Source organism: Aotus nancymaae, unplaced genomic scaffold, assembly GCF_030222135.1.
Source record: "Aotus nancymaae isolate 86718 unplaced genomic scaffold, 86718_ANA_hifiasm-v0.15.2.pri h1tg000016l, whole genome shotgun sequence".
NCBI classification, from domain to species: domain Eukaryota; kingdom Metazoa; phylum Chordata; class Mammalia; order Primates; family Aotidae; genus Aotus; species Aotus nancymaae.
Window position 1 is genome coordinate 6,494,685 of NW_026988428.1, and position 21,643 is coordinate 6,516,327.

A 21,643-nucleotide genomic window follows, 5' to 3' on the forward strand; every position below is an offset into this window, starting at 1 on the left:
AGAATTGCCTGAACCCAGGAGGTGGAAGTTGCAGTGAGCCGAGATGGTGCCATTGCACTCCAGCCTGGGTAATGAGCGAAACTCCGTCTCAAAAAATAAATAAATAAATAAATAAAAATAACATGCATTGTGCATGTCTAAGAAAGGGTGGAGTATGTAGTGATTCCCAAACTTACTTGACCATGGAACCCCTTTTTCCAGGAGCCTCACTTGGGACCATTGTTCCTCAGGCCTCAGTTTGAGCAACACTGGCTCGTGCACGCAAAGGCTCATTTTTTATAGCTCCAGAGACTTGCACAGTTATCAGAAACATAACAGGTGCTTGATGAACATAAGGTAAATAGATGCAGGTACGAATGAATGAATAAATGAGTGTATGGAAGAAGACACTGGCAACTGCCTCTACTAGCCATCAAATTTCAGAAGGGCAATACCTATGTTAAATCAAGAACTATGAAGTGCTATTTGTTGGTGAAGAGTTCCTTTTTCAAAGAAGGGTGAGAGGAAATAGACTTGAAATGACAAGCAGCTCAGAACCAGAGTCACAAACAAAATGGCTGCAGAGATCAGGTATATACATGAGTTAAATGGCCTGGGTAGACACAATATGGAGTGGTGGCAACTGTGGTCAAAACTCAGGGAGCACATTCCTTCTCTCCAGGGCGTAGCTGCCACTCAGCTCTTATAAACTGATGCTACAGAAAAATTGGGATCCAATGATCTGAATCTTTCACATTTTCAAGAGATGTTTCAAAATGTGAATCACTAGTAAGCTACTTAATAGTTTTAGAAAATGCTACATGGGTGAAACAAACATATTGGTGGGCCAGTTTTAGCCAGTGAGCAACCACTATGGGCTCGCTGTGTGTGGATGAGCCTGGGACCACTTTAAGAGATGACACAGATCACACTTCTGTTTTTTTAAAAAGGTTTATTTTTTTAGACACATTGCCTCACTCTGTTGTCCAGGCTGGCATGCAGCAGCACGATCATAGCTCACTGTAATCTCAAACTCCTAGGCTTACACAATCCTTCCTCCTCGGCCTCCCAAGTGTTGGAAGTAAAGGCATGTGCCACTATGCCCGGGCATGACCACACTTCTAAAGTGTGGTTCTTCCCAGAAAAATCAAGGCTGGGATGAGACTGGGGTGACAGGTGGCAGGGTGATCAGGATGAAATAACCAAGTCCTGGGAGCCCCAAATCCCAGAGAAGTTCTTAGGGAATGATATAAACGAACGTTTGTATCACAATTTGAAGGAATGGAGAAGCAAAGTCAATCATATCCCTCAAATCCCATGATACCATCTATGTAACCCAGCCTTCTATTAACGAATCATCCTTAAAAAAAAAATTTATTTTGTTTTTTTCTTTGTGTTTTTTTGTTTTTGTTTTTCTTTGATATGGAGTCTTGCCCTGTCACCCAGGCTGGAGTGCAATGGTGTGATCTCGGCTCACTGCAACCTCAGCCTTCCAGGTTCAAGCGATTTCCTGCCTCAGCATCCTGAGTAGTTGGGATTACAGGCGCCTGCCACCATGCCCAGCTAATTTTTGTATTTTTAGTGGAGATGGGGTTTCATCACGTTGGCCAGGCTAATCTCAAACTCCTGACCTCAGGTGACCTCCCTGCCTCAGCCTCCCCAAGTGCTGGGATTATAGGCGTGAACCACTGCACCCGGCCGAAGGAAATGTTTGGAAAGACCTCAGCATGTACCTATTATTTGTTTCCCAAAGTTTTGATTTGGGTTTTCACTCATTTGTATTTAATTGAAGCAAACAGCCCCTGAACGCTGAAAGTCGGCCTGCCTGGCGAGAGTCCCCAGGGAATAATTTCTCTGACAAAATTAAACAGGGCACTTACCAAAAATGACAATCACTAGCAAGACAGGGAGCACAATCAGAAAATACCACGTGGAAGGAACCGACTCCTGCTCCACGTAGAGCTCCAGGTTTCCCAGCTTGACCTGATAGGACAAAGAATGTCGTTAGACCCAATCGATACCGTTACTTATTTACGTCGTTTCCCGCCTAAAATGGTTTCACGATACAAAAATAAGCAGTGAGCTGGGTCGGATATCTGAGTTCAACTCTTTCCTCTGTGGCAGATTAGCTGTGTGTCCTTTGGCAAATCCAGAATATTCACTGTGCCTCAGTTTCCTGAAATGTCAGTTGATGTGTGCCGGACTAGACCCTCAGAGTCTTAACTTTGGCCCTCTTTGCTCTGGGGGTTTTAAGTTGCAGGAGTGGGGGCAATGAAGAGGCAGCAGCCTGTGGGTGAGAAGCCCCCTACCCTTTATTCTAAGGAAGAAACTCAGCTTTTATCTTTTTTACACCTTGTGCTTCTTGGCAGGCTTATTTTGTTTTTGTTTTAGAGATAGGGTCTCACTCTGTTGCCCAGGCTGGAATGCAGTGGCATGATCATAGCTCACTGTAGCCTTGAACTCGTGGGCTCAAGTTTTCCTCCTGCCTCAGCCTCCCAAGTAGCTGGAACTATAGGTGCACACCACCACACCTGGCTAATTTTTAAATTTTTTGTAGAGACAGGGTCTCGCTATGTTGCCCAGTCTGGCCTCAAACTCCTGAACTCAAGCGATCCTCCCAGCTCAGCCTCTCAAAGTGCTGGGATTATAGGTGTGAGCCACTGTACCTGGCATCCTATTTTGAATAAAACATTCTGTGGCAAAAACCAGTTTGGCAGTGCTGATCAGATCATCCCTGATGGATTTTTCCAGTTTTAGCATTTTTTATTATAAATATTTTGTGAAACTTGTCAAGGGGAAAACCCTACATGCAGTTTAAGTATTTCATTGATGTACAGACAAGTATTAAGGTGTGTTTCCATCCTTGGACCTATGCTGCCCCCGTGGAGACATCTGAGCACAGCGGCTGGAGGCTGGATTTGGACCCGGACAGCTGAAGCTCTCCAGCCCAGCTCTGCCACCTGCTCTGCTTCTCAGCTGCAGAATCCTGCATTAGGCATGCACATCCAGGCCTTTTCCTAATCTCTGAAATGGGATGTTGAGAGCGCCTCTTGGTAGGCTGTCATGATGACTAACTGCACGACACCATTTAAATAGTTCATGGTGCCCTCCTCAAAACTCTCCCATGGCTTCCCCAGCCCACAAGCCAAGCCCTTGCCATGGTCCACAAGGTCCTAATCACCTCCTGTTCTGTGAACTCTCTAACCTCAGAAGACTCTGCTCTGCTCCCTCCACTCCAGCCACACTGGCCTCCTTGCTGCTCTTCAAACACACCAGGCAGCCTCCGGCCTCAGGACCTTTGCATCCTCTGCTCCCTCTGCCTAGAACGTTCTAACCCAGACAGCCCATGCCTTGTTCCCCCTCCTCCTTATACAGATGTCCCCTTCACAAGCAGGCCTTTTCTGGTCACATTGCAAAACCTGTAGCGTAGCCCCCTACATGCTCCTATTCCCACCCCCCCAACCTGCTGCTCTTTTTCTCCATAGCAACTGCCACCAAGTAACACAATTTTTATTTATATTCTTCACACTGTGTCTCGTTAGGGAACCTCCATAAAAGCAGATGTTTTTGTCTGTTTTCTTCTCTGTTCTGTCCCCATCACAGTGCAGGCTCTCAGGAGCTATGTCCTGAATGATGAAGAATGCCAGCATTTGCTCTTCTCAACAGGAAAGGTGGGAACACTGTGAGATGAGCTGTTGTTCCATTTTTTTTTAGAGACAGGGTCTCACCATGTTGCCCAGACCTCTGAGGGTTCAAGTGATCCTCCTGCTTTGGCTTCCCAAAGTGCTGGCATTATAGGCATGACTTGCCTCTCCCAGACTAGTTGTTATTCCTGATTTAAAGCTTATTATTGGCTGGGCGTGGTGGCTCACACCTGTAATGCCAGCACTTTAGGAGGCTAAGGCAGGCAGATCACTCGAGACCAGGAGTTTGAGACCAGCCTGGCCAACACAGTGAAACCCCATCTCTACCAAAAATAGAAAAAGATAGCTGGGCGTGGTGGCATGCGCTTGCAATCCCAGCTACATGAGAGGCTGAGGCATGAGAATCACTTAAAACTGGGAGGCAGAGGTTGCCGTGAGCCGAGATTGCACCACTGCACTCCTGCCTGGGTGACACAGTGAAACTTTGTCTAAAAAATAAAGAAAGAAAACTTATTATTACCCTCATTTACCATACAGATGGACAAAGAGAAGCTCAGGAAGGTCAAGTGACTTACATAAGGCCACAGAGCTATTAACGGGTGCCACTGGGACATGAACACATTTTTGGTTTTGCCTTCCAGTCTGAAGTTTGTTTTTTTGTTGTTGTTGTTTGTTTTTGAGACAGAGTCTTGGTCTGTTGCCAGGCTGGAGTGACAGTGGTGCGATCTCAGCCCCCTGCAACCTCCACCTCCCTGGTTCAAGAGATTCTCCTGCCTCAGCCTCCTGAGTAGCTGGGACTACAGGCGCACGCCACTACGCCCAGCGAATTTTTGTAGTTTTAGTAGAGACGGGGTTTCACCATGTTGGCCAGGATGGTCTCAATCTCTCGACCTCGTGATCTGCCTGCCTCGGCCTCCCAAAGTGCTGGGATTACAGGCGTGAGCTATGCCACCTGACTGAAGTTCTTTTTCATTGTCTTTTATCCGATTATTTATGACGACAGATCAAAAAGGATTTTTCAGTGTAGGCTATATGGAGCCTCATATGGAATGAACACTATAAAGGGTGACTTCTAATATGTTTCCCTTCTCAGTGGTCTCACATCTTTACTGTGGGACATAAATATAGCAGGGACGGGTCCCCCAAACATGTCTGGGAAAAGACTAATCACAGAAAGTATGACTTGATGGTGAAGGAAGCAGCCCATGACCCAGAGATTATTTGGTCTCCATCTGATTCTAATGCTACCCCGAGTGTGCTGAAGAAGGCCTTGTTTGTTTTGGGTTTCTACTAGGACATGTCACCTCTGCATTTGAGAAAAGAGTGGCAGCTCATTTGTCAGTGGGTCTGGAGATTTTGCTTGCAGATGCTCCTGTATAAATGTATGGCTGGAACAAAAGCTATCAAGACCCATTAGGATTACAGACAATGGTGCGTCCAACGCTTCGACGTTCGAACAGGCCCAGGGATGGATTCAGCCAGCTATTTTGGAGCTATTCTGCTTGGGCTTGCAGTACCAGCTTTGTTTATTTAAAGTGAGGATCTGAAGATCTATGAAAGATTCCATTCTGGCCTCTGGTTTAGCCAAGGAATTATCACAAAAATCAGGTAAAGACAGCAGGTGGGACTGCCAGGTCACTTACACGAACTTTCTTAGAAGAGTTGGCAATAGTACTTGCAGTCTTGATGCCCTTAATTTTGCAAAGGATGGTGGTGAGATCTTGGTTTCTAGTAATATTTTCAAAACTGCAATCTAATTGCCCATTTTCCCCATGGAAGAGAGTAATTTCAATGTCGTTCTTGGAAATGTTGAAGTTATCATTTTCTTTCTGTGAAGAACAAAATGAAGATGGAGAAATCAGAGCACGTGTGGAAACTCACAAGCATAAACACACCTTTCCAGTCGAGGAGGCGGGGCGACGTCCCACCCAGGAAAGAAAAAAAAAAGCATACTTGAATTTTCACTTCCAGTTCTGTGTCCACCTCGGATTCTACCCGATACCCTGTGAATTTGGGGTCCTCCTGATACTGCAAGGTTCCACAATCCAAGTAGGTATCTTGTACTTTCAGCTTCACAGTGACATTTGTACGCACTTTTGAACTCTTTAAACTGGGGGCTAAAAACCCGCAGTAAGTCGCCACACAATATTCAGAGACCTGGGAGAAAAGAGAAGAACATTTGAGTAAGTTCGTTAATGAATCCCAGCTCTGGTCGCTAAGAGCTAAGTGACCTGAGCAACTTAACTTCTTGGTGCTTCTGTTTTCTCATCTGTAATATGGGGTCAGCCATACTATCTCCCTCACAGGATTGACTTAACCCTGCATTACATTAAATGAGCGCTACAGTAAATGAGATTATTCATGCTTAGAACAGGGCCTTGCACACAGTAAGCATTGAAAACATGCTAGTTAATATTATGATTAATATCATGAGTGACAAGGAAAGCAGCTGGAAGGTTATGCCATGGGAAAAGAGACCAGGCTGAAAGCAGTAGGTTAGGGAAAGGGGAAGATTCTGACCCAAGGGGCTTAGGTGTCTTTGGAGTCAGCCTGTCTGAGTCCTGAGAAACCACGAGAAAAGAAAAGTGTCCAATCCCCCAGCAAGGGCCAGCTCCTGAAGCGCGTGTTGCCGCGGAATCACTCTTTGTTGGGGAACCGCCTGCCGGGCCTCAGCAGAAGTCACTGGCCATAAAGAGGAAAAGGCTTTCAGGCTAACGGAACACAAAAGTCAAAGGAACAAGGCATCCCCCATGAAATGTAGAGCATGAGAACGGAAAACAATGCAGAAAAGGTGGCCTGATTTACAGGCTTATTATTTTTTTTAAAGACAACATAAGTAGGCGGGGCGTAGTGGCTCATGCCTGTAATCCCAGCACTTTGGGAGACTGAGGGAGGAGGATCACTTGAACCCAGGAGCTGGAGATCAGCCTGGGTAACATAGCGAGACCCCATCTCTATTTAAAAAAAATAATAAAATGTAAAAAGTAAGTAAATACGTAACATAAATATATCGTCCTGTTTAGGTGCAGCAACACTATCTCCCTCCCAGGCAGAGAAGGCTGGTGGGTTAAGGGAGCATGGCAAGCATTCTAAAGAAGACCAATTATGACTCATGAAAAGAAATCTGTCAGGTGGGGAAAACTATTTTCCCCCCACCCCTGCCCCTGCCACCCCGTGATGCTAGAATATAAAAAAGATAATAGGAAGAGGCAGTTGGTGGGAAAATCTGATGTAAAGAGCTGAGATATGGACAAGCATGACCTTCCGACCTTCTTTCCCCTTCACATCTTTCCAAACTATAGCCCCCACTCACATTTCTGTCCACAGGATGAAAACCATGGTCTCTACTGCCTCCGCAGCCATCACTCCTAGCAGGCTGGCTTTTTACTGAAGATGCCTTCTAGAAGGATTGCCGGCGAGAGGATCACCCAACCTCATGATACTCAAGACCCTACAGTTCCTTACTCGTGAGCAGCTCCTGCCATGCCATTTGCTCTTCTTCTCTGGTTTCTGAACACCTTCTCGGCTACCTTCACCCGCCCCATCCTGCTGTCTTTCAGTCCTTAAAATGAAGGCTTGCTACCAGTCCTTGGTGCTCTTTTCTTCCTCCTCAGTGCTCTCACTCCCATGATGTCACTCCCACACCCGCTTTAACGATATGCTGTAAAGACAAGCTGGTCATCTTGAGCGTCACCACACCCCAGCCCTTGAGACCTGCTCTGCTCACCGGAGTCTGAAGGACCTGCTGTCAGCCCGGAGAGACTGCGGACGTCTCAAAAACACCTGCACTGGCATGAGCATCCTCACTGGGCTCCCAGCCTTTCTTCAGTCCCTGCCTCTCCAAGCCCAGCTGTGCACCATTGCCAAAATAATAACCGCCCGGCAGGAGTTTCCCCAACAAAGAGCGATTCAGCAGCAACAAGCACTTCAGGAGCTGGCCCCTGCTGGGGGTTAGACACTCTCTTCTCTTCTCGTGGTTTCCCAGCACTCAGACAGGACACCGAAGCCCTTTGGGTCGGAATCCCCCCTTTCCCTAGCCTCCTCTTTCCGCACAGTCTCTTTCCCATGGAGAAACTCTGACTGCTTTCATGTCACTAACTGTCTAGGTCCACTCGCCTTACAGTGTAAGTCCAGTGCTCCTAGACAGATGTCACTCCCTGCCCAGAGATCCTCAGTGGCTCCCTGCTACCTACAGAATTAAGGGCAAAGTTTTCAGTCTGACACCGCTCTTTGTTGCCCCAGCTCAGCCTTACAGCTATCCCTCTTGCTCATTCCTGACCCATCCTCCAGGTTCCCACTAAGCAGGATTGAATGACATTCCCAGCACAGGCCTGCGAGGCTTTGTCCTCTGTACCTGAACTCACCTCCCTGCTTCCATCCACCCCACTCCATACTGCAGGCGTACTCAATCCCATCCATGTTTCATTTCTCTTTCATGTGAAAACACATGGTGTCTTCTTGGACTCACAGGGTTTCTGAACTGTTAGGGAACCAGAGTACCTAGAACCTGATGACACTCTGTGCTGTCAACTTCTTTTATGTTCATTTTATTTTATAGAGATAGGGTCTCACTGTGTTGCCTAGGCTGGTCTTGAACTCCTGGCCTCAAGCAGTCTTCCTGCCTTGGCCTCCCAAAGTGCTGGGATTGTAATGGTGAGTCACCACATCCAGCCTCAACTTTCAATCCCCGTGTAGATTTGCTGACTGCCTCCATGAAGGCAATATGACAATGTCACTTAATCTTTTGTCCCCGCACCCAGCAAAATGTTTTGCCTGCAGTAGGTGCTCAAAAAATTCAACTTGATTTGGGAACAGCAAGTGGGAGGCAGAGCAAGTCAGTGACAAACTCGGGCAATGCCTCTAGTCAGAGGGTCAAACTATATGAGTCATTCAATTGGAGGCATTTACCCCACGGAGGTGTGGCCCGGAATCACATCCAGTGTGAGGCTTGGAAGTGGCTCTGAACTCTGTCAGCAGGCGAATGTGTGCACGACAAGGCTGTAAGGACGGCCTATAGGAGGCCCCCAGAATTTGGGTATGAACCCACACTGCTCCCGAGTAGGGAGCCTGTCAGCCTTGGCAGGAAGTGGTCAGGCAGGGCCCCAGAGAGGCAGCCACCTCACAGATCTCATCAAGGAGAGGAAAAAGGGGGAAGAAAGAATGGGGAAGGACATTTAGAAGCGTGTACGAGTACACTTGGAGGTCTGACTTGTATCTGAAATCCCTCATCTCCCCTCTTGGCATCAGAAGCTCCCATCTAGAGCAGCTGTGTCCAACCTTTTGAATGTAAGGACTTTTTTTGCTTATCTGTGGTGGTGGATATCACGGAAATTATGCACAAACCACTTTTTAACTCATCAGCTATCGTTAGTGTTGGTGTATTTTAGGTGTGGCCCAAGACAATTCTTCTTCCAACGTGGCCGAAGGAAGCCAAAAGTTTGGACACCCCTGCTCTAGAGGACCCCCATCCGGAGGCACTGGTAGGAGAGTTGGGAAGGGTGGAGATCAGGCCTCTCCTATAGTTTCTCCTGTGGGGAGATGAAAGGCAAGAGGAGGTAACATCAGACGGTAGGGACCAAATCAGGTCGAAGAGAAGGAGAAGCACATAACAAGATTTCTGGGACCTTTGCAAGGCATTTAACTTCTGCAAACCCCAACTCTGTCTGTGCAACAGGAACACCGCCACCTACTCTTCGCAGAAATGCAATTCTTTATATCACACCTTAACCATTCACGAAGCATTTTCACACATATTCATAAGCATTGTCTCATTAAGGTGACTTGCCGCAAATTACGTAAAAAGAAAATGTCAGGTCTTATCGTACCAAGTGCATTTCTCTTTCCTCATTGCTGCAACTAGAAATACTCAGCTACAAGGATAAGGTGTCATTATTTTCATTCTAGCACAGATAGTATATACGATAGCATAGGTAAAAGTTTATAACACCAAAGTCACAGAAATAAAAAATACCCCCCAACATATTATAGTGTGATGAAAACAGGACCATCCTTGAAAACAACTATTATTACAAAGCAGCTGGAGACTTACACTTATGTTTCCTTTAAATTCATGTGAAATGATTAAGTTGTCAATTACATCAAAATTTCTGCCCATCATGGTTATATTTTGACCACCGCTGCAAGGAATAAAAGCAACAATAAGGGGTTCATAGCTAACACACAGGCATTTGCGTTTATGACAAAGCTATCAATTTATTCAGGTTTAATATTAAACTCAATTATGTCTGAGAGCAAATTAATGAATTTTAATTTGAAATACAGGACAGTGCTAGAAATCTTTTAGGATACCAGCCACAAATTCATGGTTTTCAAGATGCATAAATATAAAAATGCAGGTCAGATCCTATTTTAATTCTAGGAAAATGCCCAGATTCTTTAATGGAATTTGAATTTTGTTGTGTCATATCGCCACATATAATCAGATCAGGAGCTGTACCGTGAAAAGGTTTCACTAAACAGAATTTTGTTTGATTACTGTTTAATCTATATAAAGATGCTTCAATCTAACCATTTTCAAAATCAAACTCCTAACCTACCAATGATATGTTATTTAGAGAGAGAGGAAACCACTTTGGGCAAGGTAAAATTACCGATGACATTAAAAGTGTAAATTCCTATTTGGTATGCCATATAGATAACAGCTACATTCTCTCTCTCTAAAACCAAGCCAAATAACTTCACGTTTCTCAGTGCATACAAGCAAAGCGGTCACTGGGTGTGAAATAAACAGCTGTCTACAGCTCTGGCTGCCCTTGCACTCCTGTTCACAGAGGTCACCAGACACTCATTCTAGGGGACGAGAGCCTGGGTGTGTCAAGTCCAACAGCCATCTGAGCCCCTGATGACAAGACCAGGAGGTGAGGCTGAGCAACCCAATTTGTGTAGGGCAGAGAGAAGACACTGATCCCTGAATCCTCCAGGCACAATGGGGAAGAGCTGAGTTGGTTTCATGCCAGTCTGTAGCCATTACTAGAAAACCAAGCCAAGCGTGTTCTCCCGATGGCCAGCATTTAGAGCCACATTCGTGCTCAAGGCACAGTGACCCAGGAGCAGCCGAGACACAAAGGCTCAGAATGTCATAGGTGACAGGACAGTAAGGAGCCTCTTACTTTATAGCAAAGCAAGACACTGCAGTGGCTCAGAGCCCAGCCTCCTAGGCCCGGCTGTCTGGGAGGCTGGGTGAGTTGTTCAAACCCTTTTCCTCCCCCAGTTCTCTCATTTGCAAAAGGGACAAGCCATAGCAGATCTCATAAATTTGTTTTATGAGGATTAACCTAGTCAATAGATGAACACACCAGGCACGTGGGGACTGCCACATCAATGATTCTTTTTATATAGGGAATGGAATTGATCCCAGAGTAGGGGATGTCACGCGAGAGCCTTGGTTTTGAAATTTCAGTTTCCCTTATCTTACTATTATGGACTGAATTCTGTCCCCGTAAAATGTGTATGTTGAAGCTCTAACTCCCACTGCCTCCGAATGGGACTGTATTTGGAGATGGGGGTGGTTAAAGAGGTAATGAAGGTTAAATGAGGTCACTGGGGTGGGCCGTAATCCAACATGACTGATGTCCTTATAAAAAGGGGAGATTAGGAAAGAGATACAGAGGGAAGACCACGTGAAGACATGGGGAGAAGATGACCATCTCCAAGCCAAGGTGTAAGGCCTCAGGAGAAACCAACCTTACCAACATCTTGATTTCAGAGGTCTAGGCTCCAGAACTAGGGAGCAATCAGTTTCTGCTGTTTAAGCCACAAAGGCTGTGGCACTTTATGTCCACCCTAGCAAACTAATATAGCTTCCTCTCACTTGATCTTAAATAAGAATATTAAAAGTGATTTTTTTTCTTCTCCTCTTTTTTCCTCTTTCTCTTCCCCTCCTTTTATTCTTTTTTTTTTTAACAAAGCTTTGTCTGTAGGTTTATCTAGAGAGTACTTTGAAAATGAGCTTTGTACTGTGTCAGACAAAGAAAATATCTTTAGGATTTTAGTCCTAAAGAGATGTAGGAAAAAAAATATTATGAAAGTGAATTTAAATTCAACTAGGGAGAAAGTTTATTGCAGCACTATTCACAATAACCAACACAGGGACTCAACCTAAGTGTCTGTCACTGGATAAATGGATAAAGAAAATGTGGTAGATATACACAAGGAGGATTATTCAGCCTACAAAAAAAGAATGCGATCCTGTCATTTGCAACAACACAGATGGAACTGCAGGACATTATGTTAAGTGAAATAAGCCAGGCACAGAAAGACAAATACTGCAGGTTCTCACCCATATGTGGGAGCTTAGAGAGTTGGTCTAATGGAGATAGAGGGTAGAATTATGGATATCAGAGGTTGGGAAGGGCAGTGTGGCAGGGGCAGAGAAGGATAAAGAGGGGTTGGTTAATGGCTACAAAAATACAATGAGATAGAATAAGATCTAGTGTTCAGTAGCATAGTAGGGTGTCTATAATTCACAATAATTTGTTACACATTTAAAAATAGCTAGAAGAGTGGAATTGGAATGTTCCTAACACAAAGGAATGATAAATGCTTGAGGTGATGGATACTCCAATTACCCTGATTTGATGATTACATATTCACTGTATGCTTGTAGAAAAATGCCACATGTACTCCATAAACATCTATAAGCATTTTATACCCATGAAAATGAAAAAAATAATAATAGTAATAAATACAAGAATTCAAATAGGGAGAGAAATTTTTTTCTTAACATTGGATTTATCTGGGAGAGTTTATTTTGGAGTTTTCATCTCCCCTTTAGGGAACATCTTGGAAATGCTGATTCTGCTTTTCATTTTGATAGCTCCCAACATATCCCCAAATAATTCAAAACAGCTTACTCTAAAGTCTATAAAATGAAAGAGGTAAGAAAGAAGCCTTTTACCACAAGCAGGAGGGACACATAGTGAAGAGTGTTAGATATCTGTATCAAAAACCTAGGCTAAGGACAAACATTTCAGCTGTGAGTTTCCCAGCAGCCATGGTGAAGAGAAAAAGAAGATGTGCTCATAGCGTTCACGATCAGCATGGGAAGCAAACGCCTTGTCAGGTATGCATTTTTCTAGGAATAAATCCTAAGGGGAACTCTGCGAGAAGAATTTGGAATGACTAGTGTTTCTGAATTGACTTGAATAAAATCAATGATCTTTGTGCATATGACCCTTAACCACAATGAGAGAAAAAGATTATGAATCCAGAAAGTACCTGATCCAGGTGGTAGCTGGAACTATAAGGGAACAATGTGGCAGAGCAATGTAGGATAAGGATCCCACAGAAGAGCAGTTCCCACCATCAAACTGGATACACACATCCTTCATTTCTTTCCGGCTTGATGGAAGAGAGAATTTCATGTGGGTGTCATTTAGCACATGGCTAACCTGTATCCTAGAAAGGAGAAGAAAAAGAACTCTCACATGACACAGACAGAGCACAGTTGATTACCCAAGGTGACACCAGATGAATTTCACTTGAACTACAATACTTCAGGAAGGAGCAGAAGAGCTGCAGGAAACTACTGACTCATCAGGGGCCAATGACCCAAGCTGGGTATTATTAGAGGCCGGGTTCCTCTTTCTTTAGTGCATTTTTATCTTTCTTATTTGCATGGCCCTTAGAAGTGGGAAAGGAAAGAGGTGTAACCATTGCCTTTAAAAGTACTAATAGAAAGCGGAACACGAACTGGTGATTACTTTTATTAAGAATTCTGGATAATTCTGTTGAGTATCATGACGGCACTATGCTTATCTGTTAGAGAGATACTGAAGCACTTATGAGTGAAAGGATATGGTGTTTGGTTCTCATCATGCCTCCCACCATGATCCCCCCAAAAACCCCAGATAAAACAGATGAAGCAAGATTGGCAAAATGTTGATAGGTTTTGAAACTGGGAATGGCTACAGAGAGGTTCATGACACTCATCTCTTTTGTATATGTCTGAATTTCAATAATAAAAAGCTTAAGCAAAAAGGCCTTAGTCAAGTACTGAGACGGTAGAACCCAACACCAGACAGAGATGGGAATTCTGCTGTTCGAAGAGGGTCTCAACCAAGAGCCCAGGCGTTTCAGAATCTGTCAGCATTGGGACCAACCTGCCCCCTAAGGAGTCTCCAGAATGGGACTTAGTGGCGCTGTCCAGGGTGCTCCTGATGTCCAGCAGAGCTGACCCTTGGCGCCCTTCCAGAGTCAGAGTGAATCCTTCTCCAACATTCCCCCTGTCACCGGCAGCTTCCTCTGTGTGTCTACCATGACCCTCTAAAGCACAAATCATGAAGCCTGGGTTGCGCCTGAATAGTGCTCAGTCTCATCATGCTACATGAGAATCTATTATTACTACTTAAAGGCCATGTGCACAATGATTAATGCTATCACTAACCCTTTAGGATAAGGCAAATTCAAAAACATCTGAGTCAGTTGTACTTACACCACCTCAGACACACATATTCAGTTTATATTCAGAGCAAAGCTCTAGGAAATCCATCATAAAGTGGCTGATCATTAAAATTCAAACTCGTTTATAAATTTTAGAAGAAGAGTGGTGGAAATGTAGGTCATTCCACTACTAGTATTTTTCTCTTTAAAATAATTCCCCGTTTTAAAAGTACCATATTAAAAGAGTTTGGGATTACAGCCTGGACTCAGGTACAGGATTAACTGGGTATTATGTTGACTGCTTGTGAACTTGGATTCACCACACAGATGTGGTTACTGAAATGCTACATGCAGAAAGGTCTCCTAGTCATTTAATTTAATAACTGCAGTATCTCAAGACACATTCAGAATTAAAATGAGAGCATAAAGAGTCAGAAACACGAAATGCTCTGAAAAACTACTTATTTTCCATGAAGTTGATTGCCTTGCAGTGAATACACAGGTGTCTAACTTCACAGATTTCGCTACACAAAATGAAAGAATTTTGCAATAAGGTATTTAGCCAGGATAAACAGCACGAAAAAAACCTATGTTGCATAGATACAGCCTCTAATGTGTGCTTGATAATTCTGGCAAATAGCAGAATGCAGGCAAGCCACCAATGAGCGGCTTTTCTCATCAAGATCACAGATATTCCAAATTTACTGCTATGAGGGGAAGGGGATGGCAGTGATGTGCAGAAAATGAATTAAAGCAGAAAATTCAGTAAATAAGCATGGCAGATTAGAATGCTGTACAAATCTGTTTTAGTAGTTAAAAACCAAAACATCACGCTTCAGCAGATTGTCTTAAATGCATTTCCATGATGAAAATAAGCTTAGTATTATACTCCATGTAGACTGTAACATATTTTACTTCAAATTAGCCCAAACTTGCACAAGTTAACAAGCAGAAAACTCAAATAATCTGTTGTGTTATTTAATAACTGCAGTTATCACATTTCTTTTTTTTTTTTTGAGGGGGGAGTAGCAATTTGAACAAGGGCATCAGTGAAAATTGAAAATTCTTTCTCCAAGTTTCACCAATGGGATGAGTTGGGGAAAGAAGAGACAGAGGCTGGGCACAGTGGCTCACGCCTGGAATCCCAGTACTTTGGGAGGCTGAGACGAGTGGATCATGAGGTCAGGAGATTGAGACCATCCTGGCCAACATGGTGAAACCCTGTCCCTACTAAAAGACAAAAAATTAGCTGGGCATGGTGGCGTGCACCTGTAGTCCCAGCTACTTGGGAGGCTGAGACAGGAGGATTGCTTGAACCAGAGGTTGCACAGTGATCTGAGACCACGCCACTGCACTCCAGCCTGGCGACAGAGTAAGACTCCGTCTCAAAAAAAGGAAAAAAAAGAAATGCTAGAGATAATGATGTTCAAGAGATACGCTGACCAGATATTTATGTTGGGGTGTCCTTTTTTTACTACTGTTCTATGTGGTAGTAATTTAATTTTTGGAGACTGAAACCAAAACAGTAAAGAGAAGCCTATGAAGAATTAAAGTTCCACATAAAATGGATCCAAAAGGTTTTGCTTTTTTTTTTTTTTTTTCCAATTTTGGGTAGCACACTGGAAGAATTGCTTCAAAAATTCCCCATCAAATTTCAAGGTACTCAACCATTTTTCCAAGTGCATCACCTAAAGAACAATATTCGCAACTCTATACACTGGATTTTGTTAATGAAAATGAATCAAGATCCAAAACAAGCAACATCTTGAAATGACTCTCTACTGAGATTTTTGGGGAATAACACGGAACAGATTCTCTCACAATGAACTTCAGATCTGTTGTTAAAATTACTTTTTATGTTACGTCAAATACTCAGACTAATTGTCCCGTTTTGGTGCATGGCAATAATTGGACTATATAAAGGTTATGATCACACTGATACTCCTTAGGCACAGGTTTGAGCTTTGTGCTACCAAGGATAAACTATTAGTATTTCGACTCACACATCCTTATCACAGGTACTGGTTCCTTTCAGGATCATTGTGATGTTGGATGCCCGGGTAAAGTTTGCTCCCGTTACTATCACGTTGCTTTTCCCTAATGTCGATATTTTCTGTGGCTCAATGGACTTAATGTAGAAGGCCTATTGGAAATAAAAGATTAAAACAGGAGATCAAAGCTAAGAAATGGCACTGCTCCAACAAGTCTGTTTATGCGCTGCAGTTTGAAGAAATCACTGGGAAATTACAACATTTTGCAAACACAAGCAGACAGTGTTTAATGAAATCAATGAATTCAAGGAAGAGTGCGGCAGACTCATGTCTCTCAACATGTGACAGCATGAGGTCAAACCAATTAGTCTTTGTCTCACAAGACAGTTGAAAATACAGTCGAAGAGTCTGACATTCTGTCTGAAGAGCGAGGTATCACTGGAGTTTTGAAAATGCTCGCTGCCTTACAGCCTCTGGAGGCTCACAGTGTAAGCAAAATCAAGGAAAGAAAAGAGAGTCCATTGACCGTAGGCCAATGGCAGACTCGTTGTTAAATTAAAAGAAATGTCATTCCAGATAAATTTCATTCCCAAGAAAGCAGTTCATATTTTTTTGTTACAGTGAGGTTATTTGAATCCAGGAGGATACTGCAGGGGAAAAGCCTCATGAAATCCACCTGTTCAGTCACCTAATATCAAGTAGTTGGGTGTCTAAACCACTGTGGCCATCCACGGTTTGTAGACACCACGACCTCCTTCTTACTACTCAGTTTCAACAGGCTTTATCAGGCCTAAGGTCAAGCACATGTCCCCTTGGAGTCCCTTGCTATCTGACTTTATGTCATGTAGGTGAATGCCACCTTCCTTCTCCATTTGTGATGTCTAATCAAATTCTCCCTTAAAAAAAAAAGGCCCTGGCCGGGCGCGGTGGCTCACGCCTGTAATCCCAGCACTTTGGGAGGCCGAGGCGGGTGGATCACGAGGTCAAGAGATCGAGACCATTCTGGTCAACATGGTGAAACCCCGTCTCTACTAAAAAAATACAAAAAATTAGCTGGGCACGGTGGCGCGTGCCTGTAATCCCAGTTACTCAGGAGGCTGAGGCAGGAGAATTGCCTGAACCCAGGAGGCAGAGGTTGCGGTGAGCCGAGATCACGCCATTGCACTCCAGCCTGGGTAACAAGAGCGAAACTCCGTCTCAAAAAAAAAAAAAAAGACCCTTTATTTATTAGCAAGTATCATTTTCTCTTTTCAAAACAAAACAATCCTGATTCTTTCACTTTTATGCTACAGATACTACTGTCTATCATTCTGATCATTGGACTGTTCTTTTGTAGACAATTTCCAGCAAGTCTGTATTCTCCTTTTTTGTTTTTAAGACGGAGTCTGGCTCTGTCGCCCAGGCTGGAGTGCAGTGGTGCAATCTTGGCTCACTGCAACCTCCGCCTCCTGGGTTCAAGCGATTCTCCTGCCTCAGCCTCCCCAGTAGCTGGGATTACAGGCGCACGCCACCGTGCCCAGCTAATTTTTTTTGTACTTTTAGTAGAAATTGAGTTTCACCATGTTTGCCAGGCTGGTCTTGAACTACTGACCTCAGGTGATCCATCCACCTCAGCCTCCCAAAGTGCTGGGATTACAGGCGTAAAACACTGTGCCTGGCCAAGTCTGTATTCTTCTACAATATGGTGACCAAAACAGGACATAAGATTCTAAGATTCTAGCCAATAGAAAGTCCAGCAGATCTTTAACAAGAGTGAACATCATACTCACACTCTTTTTGCCCCTATATCCTCTACCATCACAGAATATACTCACAGTCCTGATATTTGAAAATGACCCCAAGGTCCAGAGATGCTAAATCACATGACATTTGGTGAAATTCTAAATGCTGAGTACATCCACTTGGAGAACAAAGTCCAGGAAGAAGCCCCTGAGCCACTGGGAGAACTCCGTGATGTCCAACACCTGCCTAACACCTGCTTCTTGAAGCAATTGCGTATCCTCTGCTCCTTTGTGCATGGAAGGCTCATCGGGGTGGCCTTGCTGGGCTGCGGGGGCTGCCCATCCTGCTGAAACAGACATTTTCTCATTCTGCTCCTTGGCACACACCGGTGCTACATGGCACAGTCGTCCCTATCACTCATCAGTGCTTCGGATTGGTTTTGCAGATTGAGGTAAATTCATCGTTAATGTCATCACAGCAATGATGTAACGTGACACAGAATTGATTTTGGTAGCAGAATTTATTTTAATCACTTTGTGAAGGACGTTAGCCCTGTATTTATAGAATCACTAAGGGCCTAAAAGGGTCACTTTAATTATTCTGTTATACTTGACTGCATTTTATGGGGGAAATTATCTGCTAGAGTGGTACTTGGATGGGGGGATTAGCAAAGCCTTCAAGATAAATCTCTTGCAAATGTCAAGTGTGTGTTATATAGCAAAAGGCTTACTCTTTGCTCTTACATGGTGACAGCTAAGAGAACAAGTGTTTACTGAGCACCCACAGGGTCCTTAGGCCAGATGTGTGGGGGACACATGATCTATGTGTGCACTAGATCAGGAGTTGGCAAACTGCAGTCTGTGGGCCAGATCCTGCCTGTTACCTGCTTTTGCATGACCTATGACAAAATGTCAAAAGAAGAATAACATTTCATAACATATAAAAATGCATGAAATTCAAATTTCAGCACCCATAAATATTCGTCTGGGTAGCGTCTCTGGCTGCTGTTGCACTGCAGCCGTAGAGTGGAGTAGCTGCGGCAGAGACCACACGGCCTGCAAAGCCTAAAAGATTTACAGTCTGGCTCTTTGTAGAAAACATTTGCTGACCTCTCCTCTAGAGGAGCCCGCTGTCTTCTTAGGGGAGCAAGACAGAATTTTGCTTTCTGTTTTTCTGTAAACCCCAGTGCAGACTCACATTTACCTCCAAGTCAACTATGATTCCCAGGTTTCTTTTCTTTCTACATAGTCCTTCCTGCTTTTTCTATGTATCCTGCTGATGTCTGCTCAAGCAAAATTTTCAAACATGCCAAGTAAATGCTACTTCTCTACTCTCTGCAGAGGATAGAGAGAGCCTTACAAGTAATGTAAAAAAAAGATTTTTTAAGGAAGTTATATTTTGTTCCTTAAATGGCTCTACAAACACCATCAGAGGACTCACCACATCATCTTATTAACTTTTTATTTCCCCGAGTGGAGACCGTCTTGCTACTTCAAAAAGATTTTAAATCCTTACTGTTTGGAGACATTTCCCTTGGCCATCTAGGACGGAATCCGGCCCTGGCCTGTCTTGTGAAAGTGGCTGCTTCCAGTCTGCTATCAAGCAGGGTCAGATTAGTTGTCTTTTGTTTGCTGATAGAACCTCTTTTAATCTTAATACATGGGTTAAAGAGCTACCAAGAGGATCATCCTAAATAAATAGTGCAGGTATAAGATAACATTAAAAAAAAAAAAAAAGATGGGGGCAGCTCTATGGCTGCACTGCATGGCTACAAGAATTCTTAGAAATACATTCTTTCTGGCTGGGTGTGGTGGCTCACGCCTGTAATCCCAGCACTTTGGGAGGCTGACGCGGGTGGATCACAAGGTCAGGAGTTTGAGACCAGCCTGGCCAATATGGTGAAACCCCATCTCTACTAAAAATACAAAACTTAACTGGGCATGGTGGCAGGCACCTGTATTCCGAGCTACTCGGGAGGCTGAGGCAGGAGGATAGCTTGAACCTGGGAGGTGGAGGTTGCAGTGACTGAGATCGTGTCACTGCACTCCAGCCTGGGCAACAGAGTGAGACTCCGTCTCAAAAAAAAAAAGAAAAGAAGAAAAAGAAGAAAGAAGAAATACATTCTACCTTTTCACTAATAAAGATTCTGGAAAATCCAGTATAGACAAAAAGATAAAGAATCATCTCCCCATAAAGGTTCTACACATTTGATATTTTAGATCGATTTTTGTATTTTCGTCAAGAGTTAATTCATAAAACCTGGCATAAAGTAGCCAGCCCTACAAGCTTATACATTTCAGACGGGGTTAACTTTAAAATATAATTGAGCTCAATACAAAGAGACAAATTCTTACAGCCCTATAGTGAGATCCCTCCCTCACTCTATATCCAAAGATTTCTATATATCAAATCAAAATGCCATTGACTATAACCATCACAGCCCTATGTTGTCCAGCAGTTAACCTCTGACTAGGCTACTTCCTGTCAGTTACATTTTAAAGACTTCAGGATTATTTTTATGGCTGCACAATTTGAACTTATTTCATAAACTGCTATGAGCTCTGGTTTTCACTTTTTGTTTTGTATAAGAAAGCACATTAGAAACTGGTTAATTAGGAGATTTATAGAATACCCAATCCTTTTTATTTTTTATTTTTAACTAAGTCATTATAGGATATTGGAAATAGCACAACCACTAAGAAATAGTTATCTTTGAAAAGGTCTAAGAGGATTACTTCTGACAGTAAGAGTACCTTTTGTGAAGTCTGACATCAACACAATTCAAATTGCCATGACATTAATGGAGAAAATGCTGCTATGATTGAAAAGAATATTGGAAAGAGGTGCATTAGGAGGGCTCAGTTTATTAAGGCCAAATTGCACTCTATTAATCTGTTAAAAAAAAATCTGAATATGGCAAAGCTCTCTGTAGGCCTGGACCTGAATCAACACTCAGGAAAATGTCTCTTGGATTTTCACTCGTGAAATCAGTTCAAACAGGACTGGATAAAAAGTCACATGGATTCAAAACCAGCTGGTACTCTGAAACCAAAGGACATTAGAGAGATGAAAGGTAGCACAACTAATTAAAGGAAAGTGTCCTGTAGGGCCCTACAGGAGTGAGTATTTGCTTCAGGGTTATTTAACATCTTTATTCATGACTGAGAAGAGGATGGCGCTAATATATTAACGAAATGTATAAATTGAGAAGAGTAGTAAGCAGCGGTGGAAACGGGAAAGAGTAAAAGAAGGTGAGATATGGAAAGAAAATAGCAAAATACAGTTCCAGCCAAGAAAACACAGAGAGCGAAATGGAAAAACATGGTTAACCATTTGATGCCTATCCCCTGGGACAAATGCCTTTTCATGGGGGCCCCTCATGCAGGCTCCAGGGAACTTGAGATGTGATTTTGGCTGGCCCTGGGAATGCCAAGAGTTAGCATTGCCTCTTGATGCAGAACTTGAGACTTCCAGGGAGAAGGTGACAGATCAAAGCCCTGTGTGAAGAGATTGAGACTCACTGCTCTGAGCTGCAGACTCTAAAAGGAGGCTGCCTCGGCTGCCAAGAGCAGCCCCTGAACAACCCGCTATTCCTCTTGGCCCTTGAGCCTTCTGAGTGTGGCTCCCCAGACTTGGACTGGGTGACCAAAACTCCAGGGCCAGGGAGGGCAGCTCTTCCCAGCCAGTGGAGGGCCCTGATTGCAACTTAAACCCAGGCTCTCAGAGTCCACCCTTGGCCAAGATTCAACTCATGCATGAGATTCTTGCTGCTCCCAAGGGCCTCAGTTGCCTCCCTAAGCCTCTTCTCTCTCTGTCTTGGAGCAGATGTCCACTCTTGTCTGGGTCTGACTCCTCCCCTCTGACCACACCCTGCCCCACCCTTTTCTCCCATATCTTTGAGGTGAA

General features: G+C 43.7%; 1 protein-coding gene across 1 annotated transcript in view; it reads right to left on the reverse strand.

The window, feature by feature from the left end:
- The window catches only part of PLXNC1 (plexin C1), a 160,317-nt gene that overhangs the window by 53,625 nt on the left and 85,049 nt on the right, over window positions 1-21,643 (reverse strand). Inside the window, exons 10-15 of the mRNA XM_064376880.1 lie at window positions 16,028-16,167; window positions 12,861-13,040; window positions 9,673-9,760; window positions 5,577-5,780; window positions 5,267-5,452; window positions 1,860-1,962 (exon numbers count right to left, since the gene is read on the reverse strand). Of these exons, the coding sequence (XP_064232950.1) occupies window positions 1,860-1,962; window positions 5,267-5,452; window positions 5,577-5,780; window positions 9,673-9,760; window positions 12,861-13,040; window positions 16,028-16,167 (901 nt within the window). The remainder of the gene's footprint in view (window positions 1-1,859; window positions 1,963-5,266; window positions 5,453-5,576; window positions 5,781-9,672; window positions 9,761-12,860; window positions 13,041-16,027; window positions 16,168-21,643) is intronic.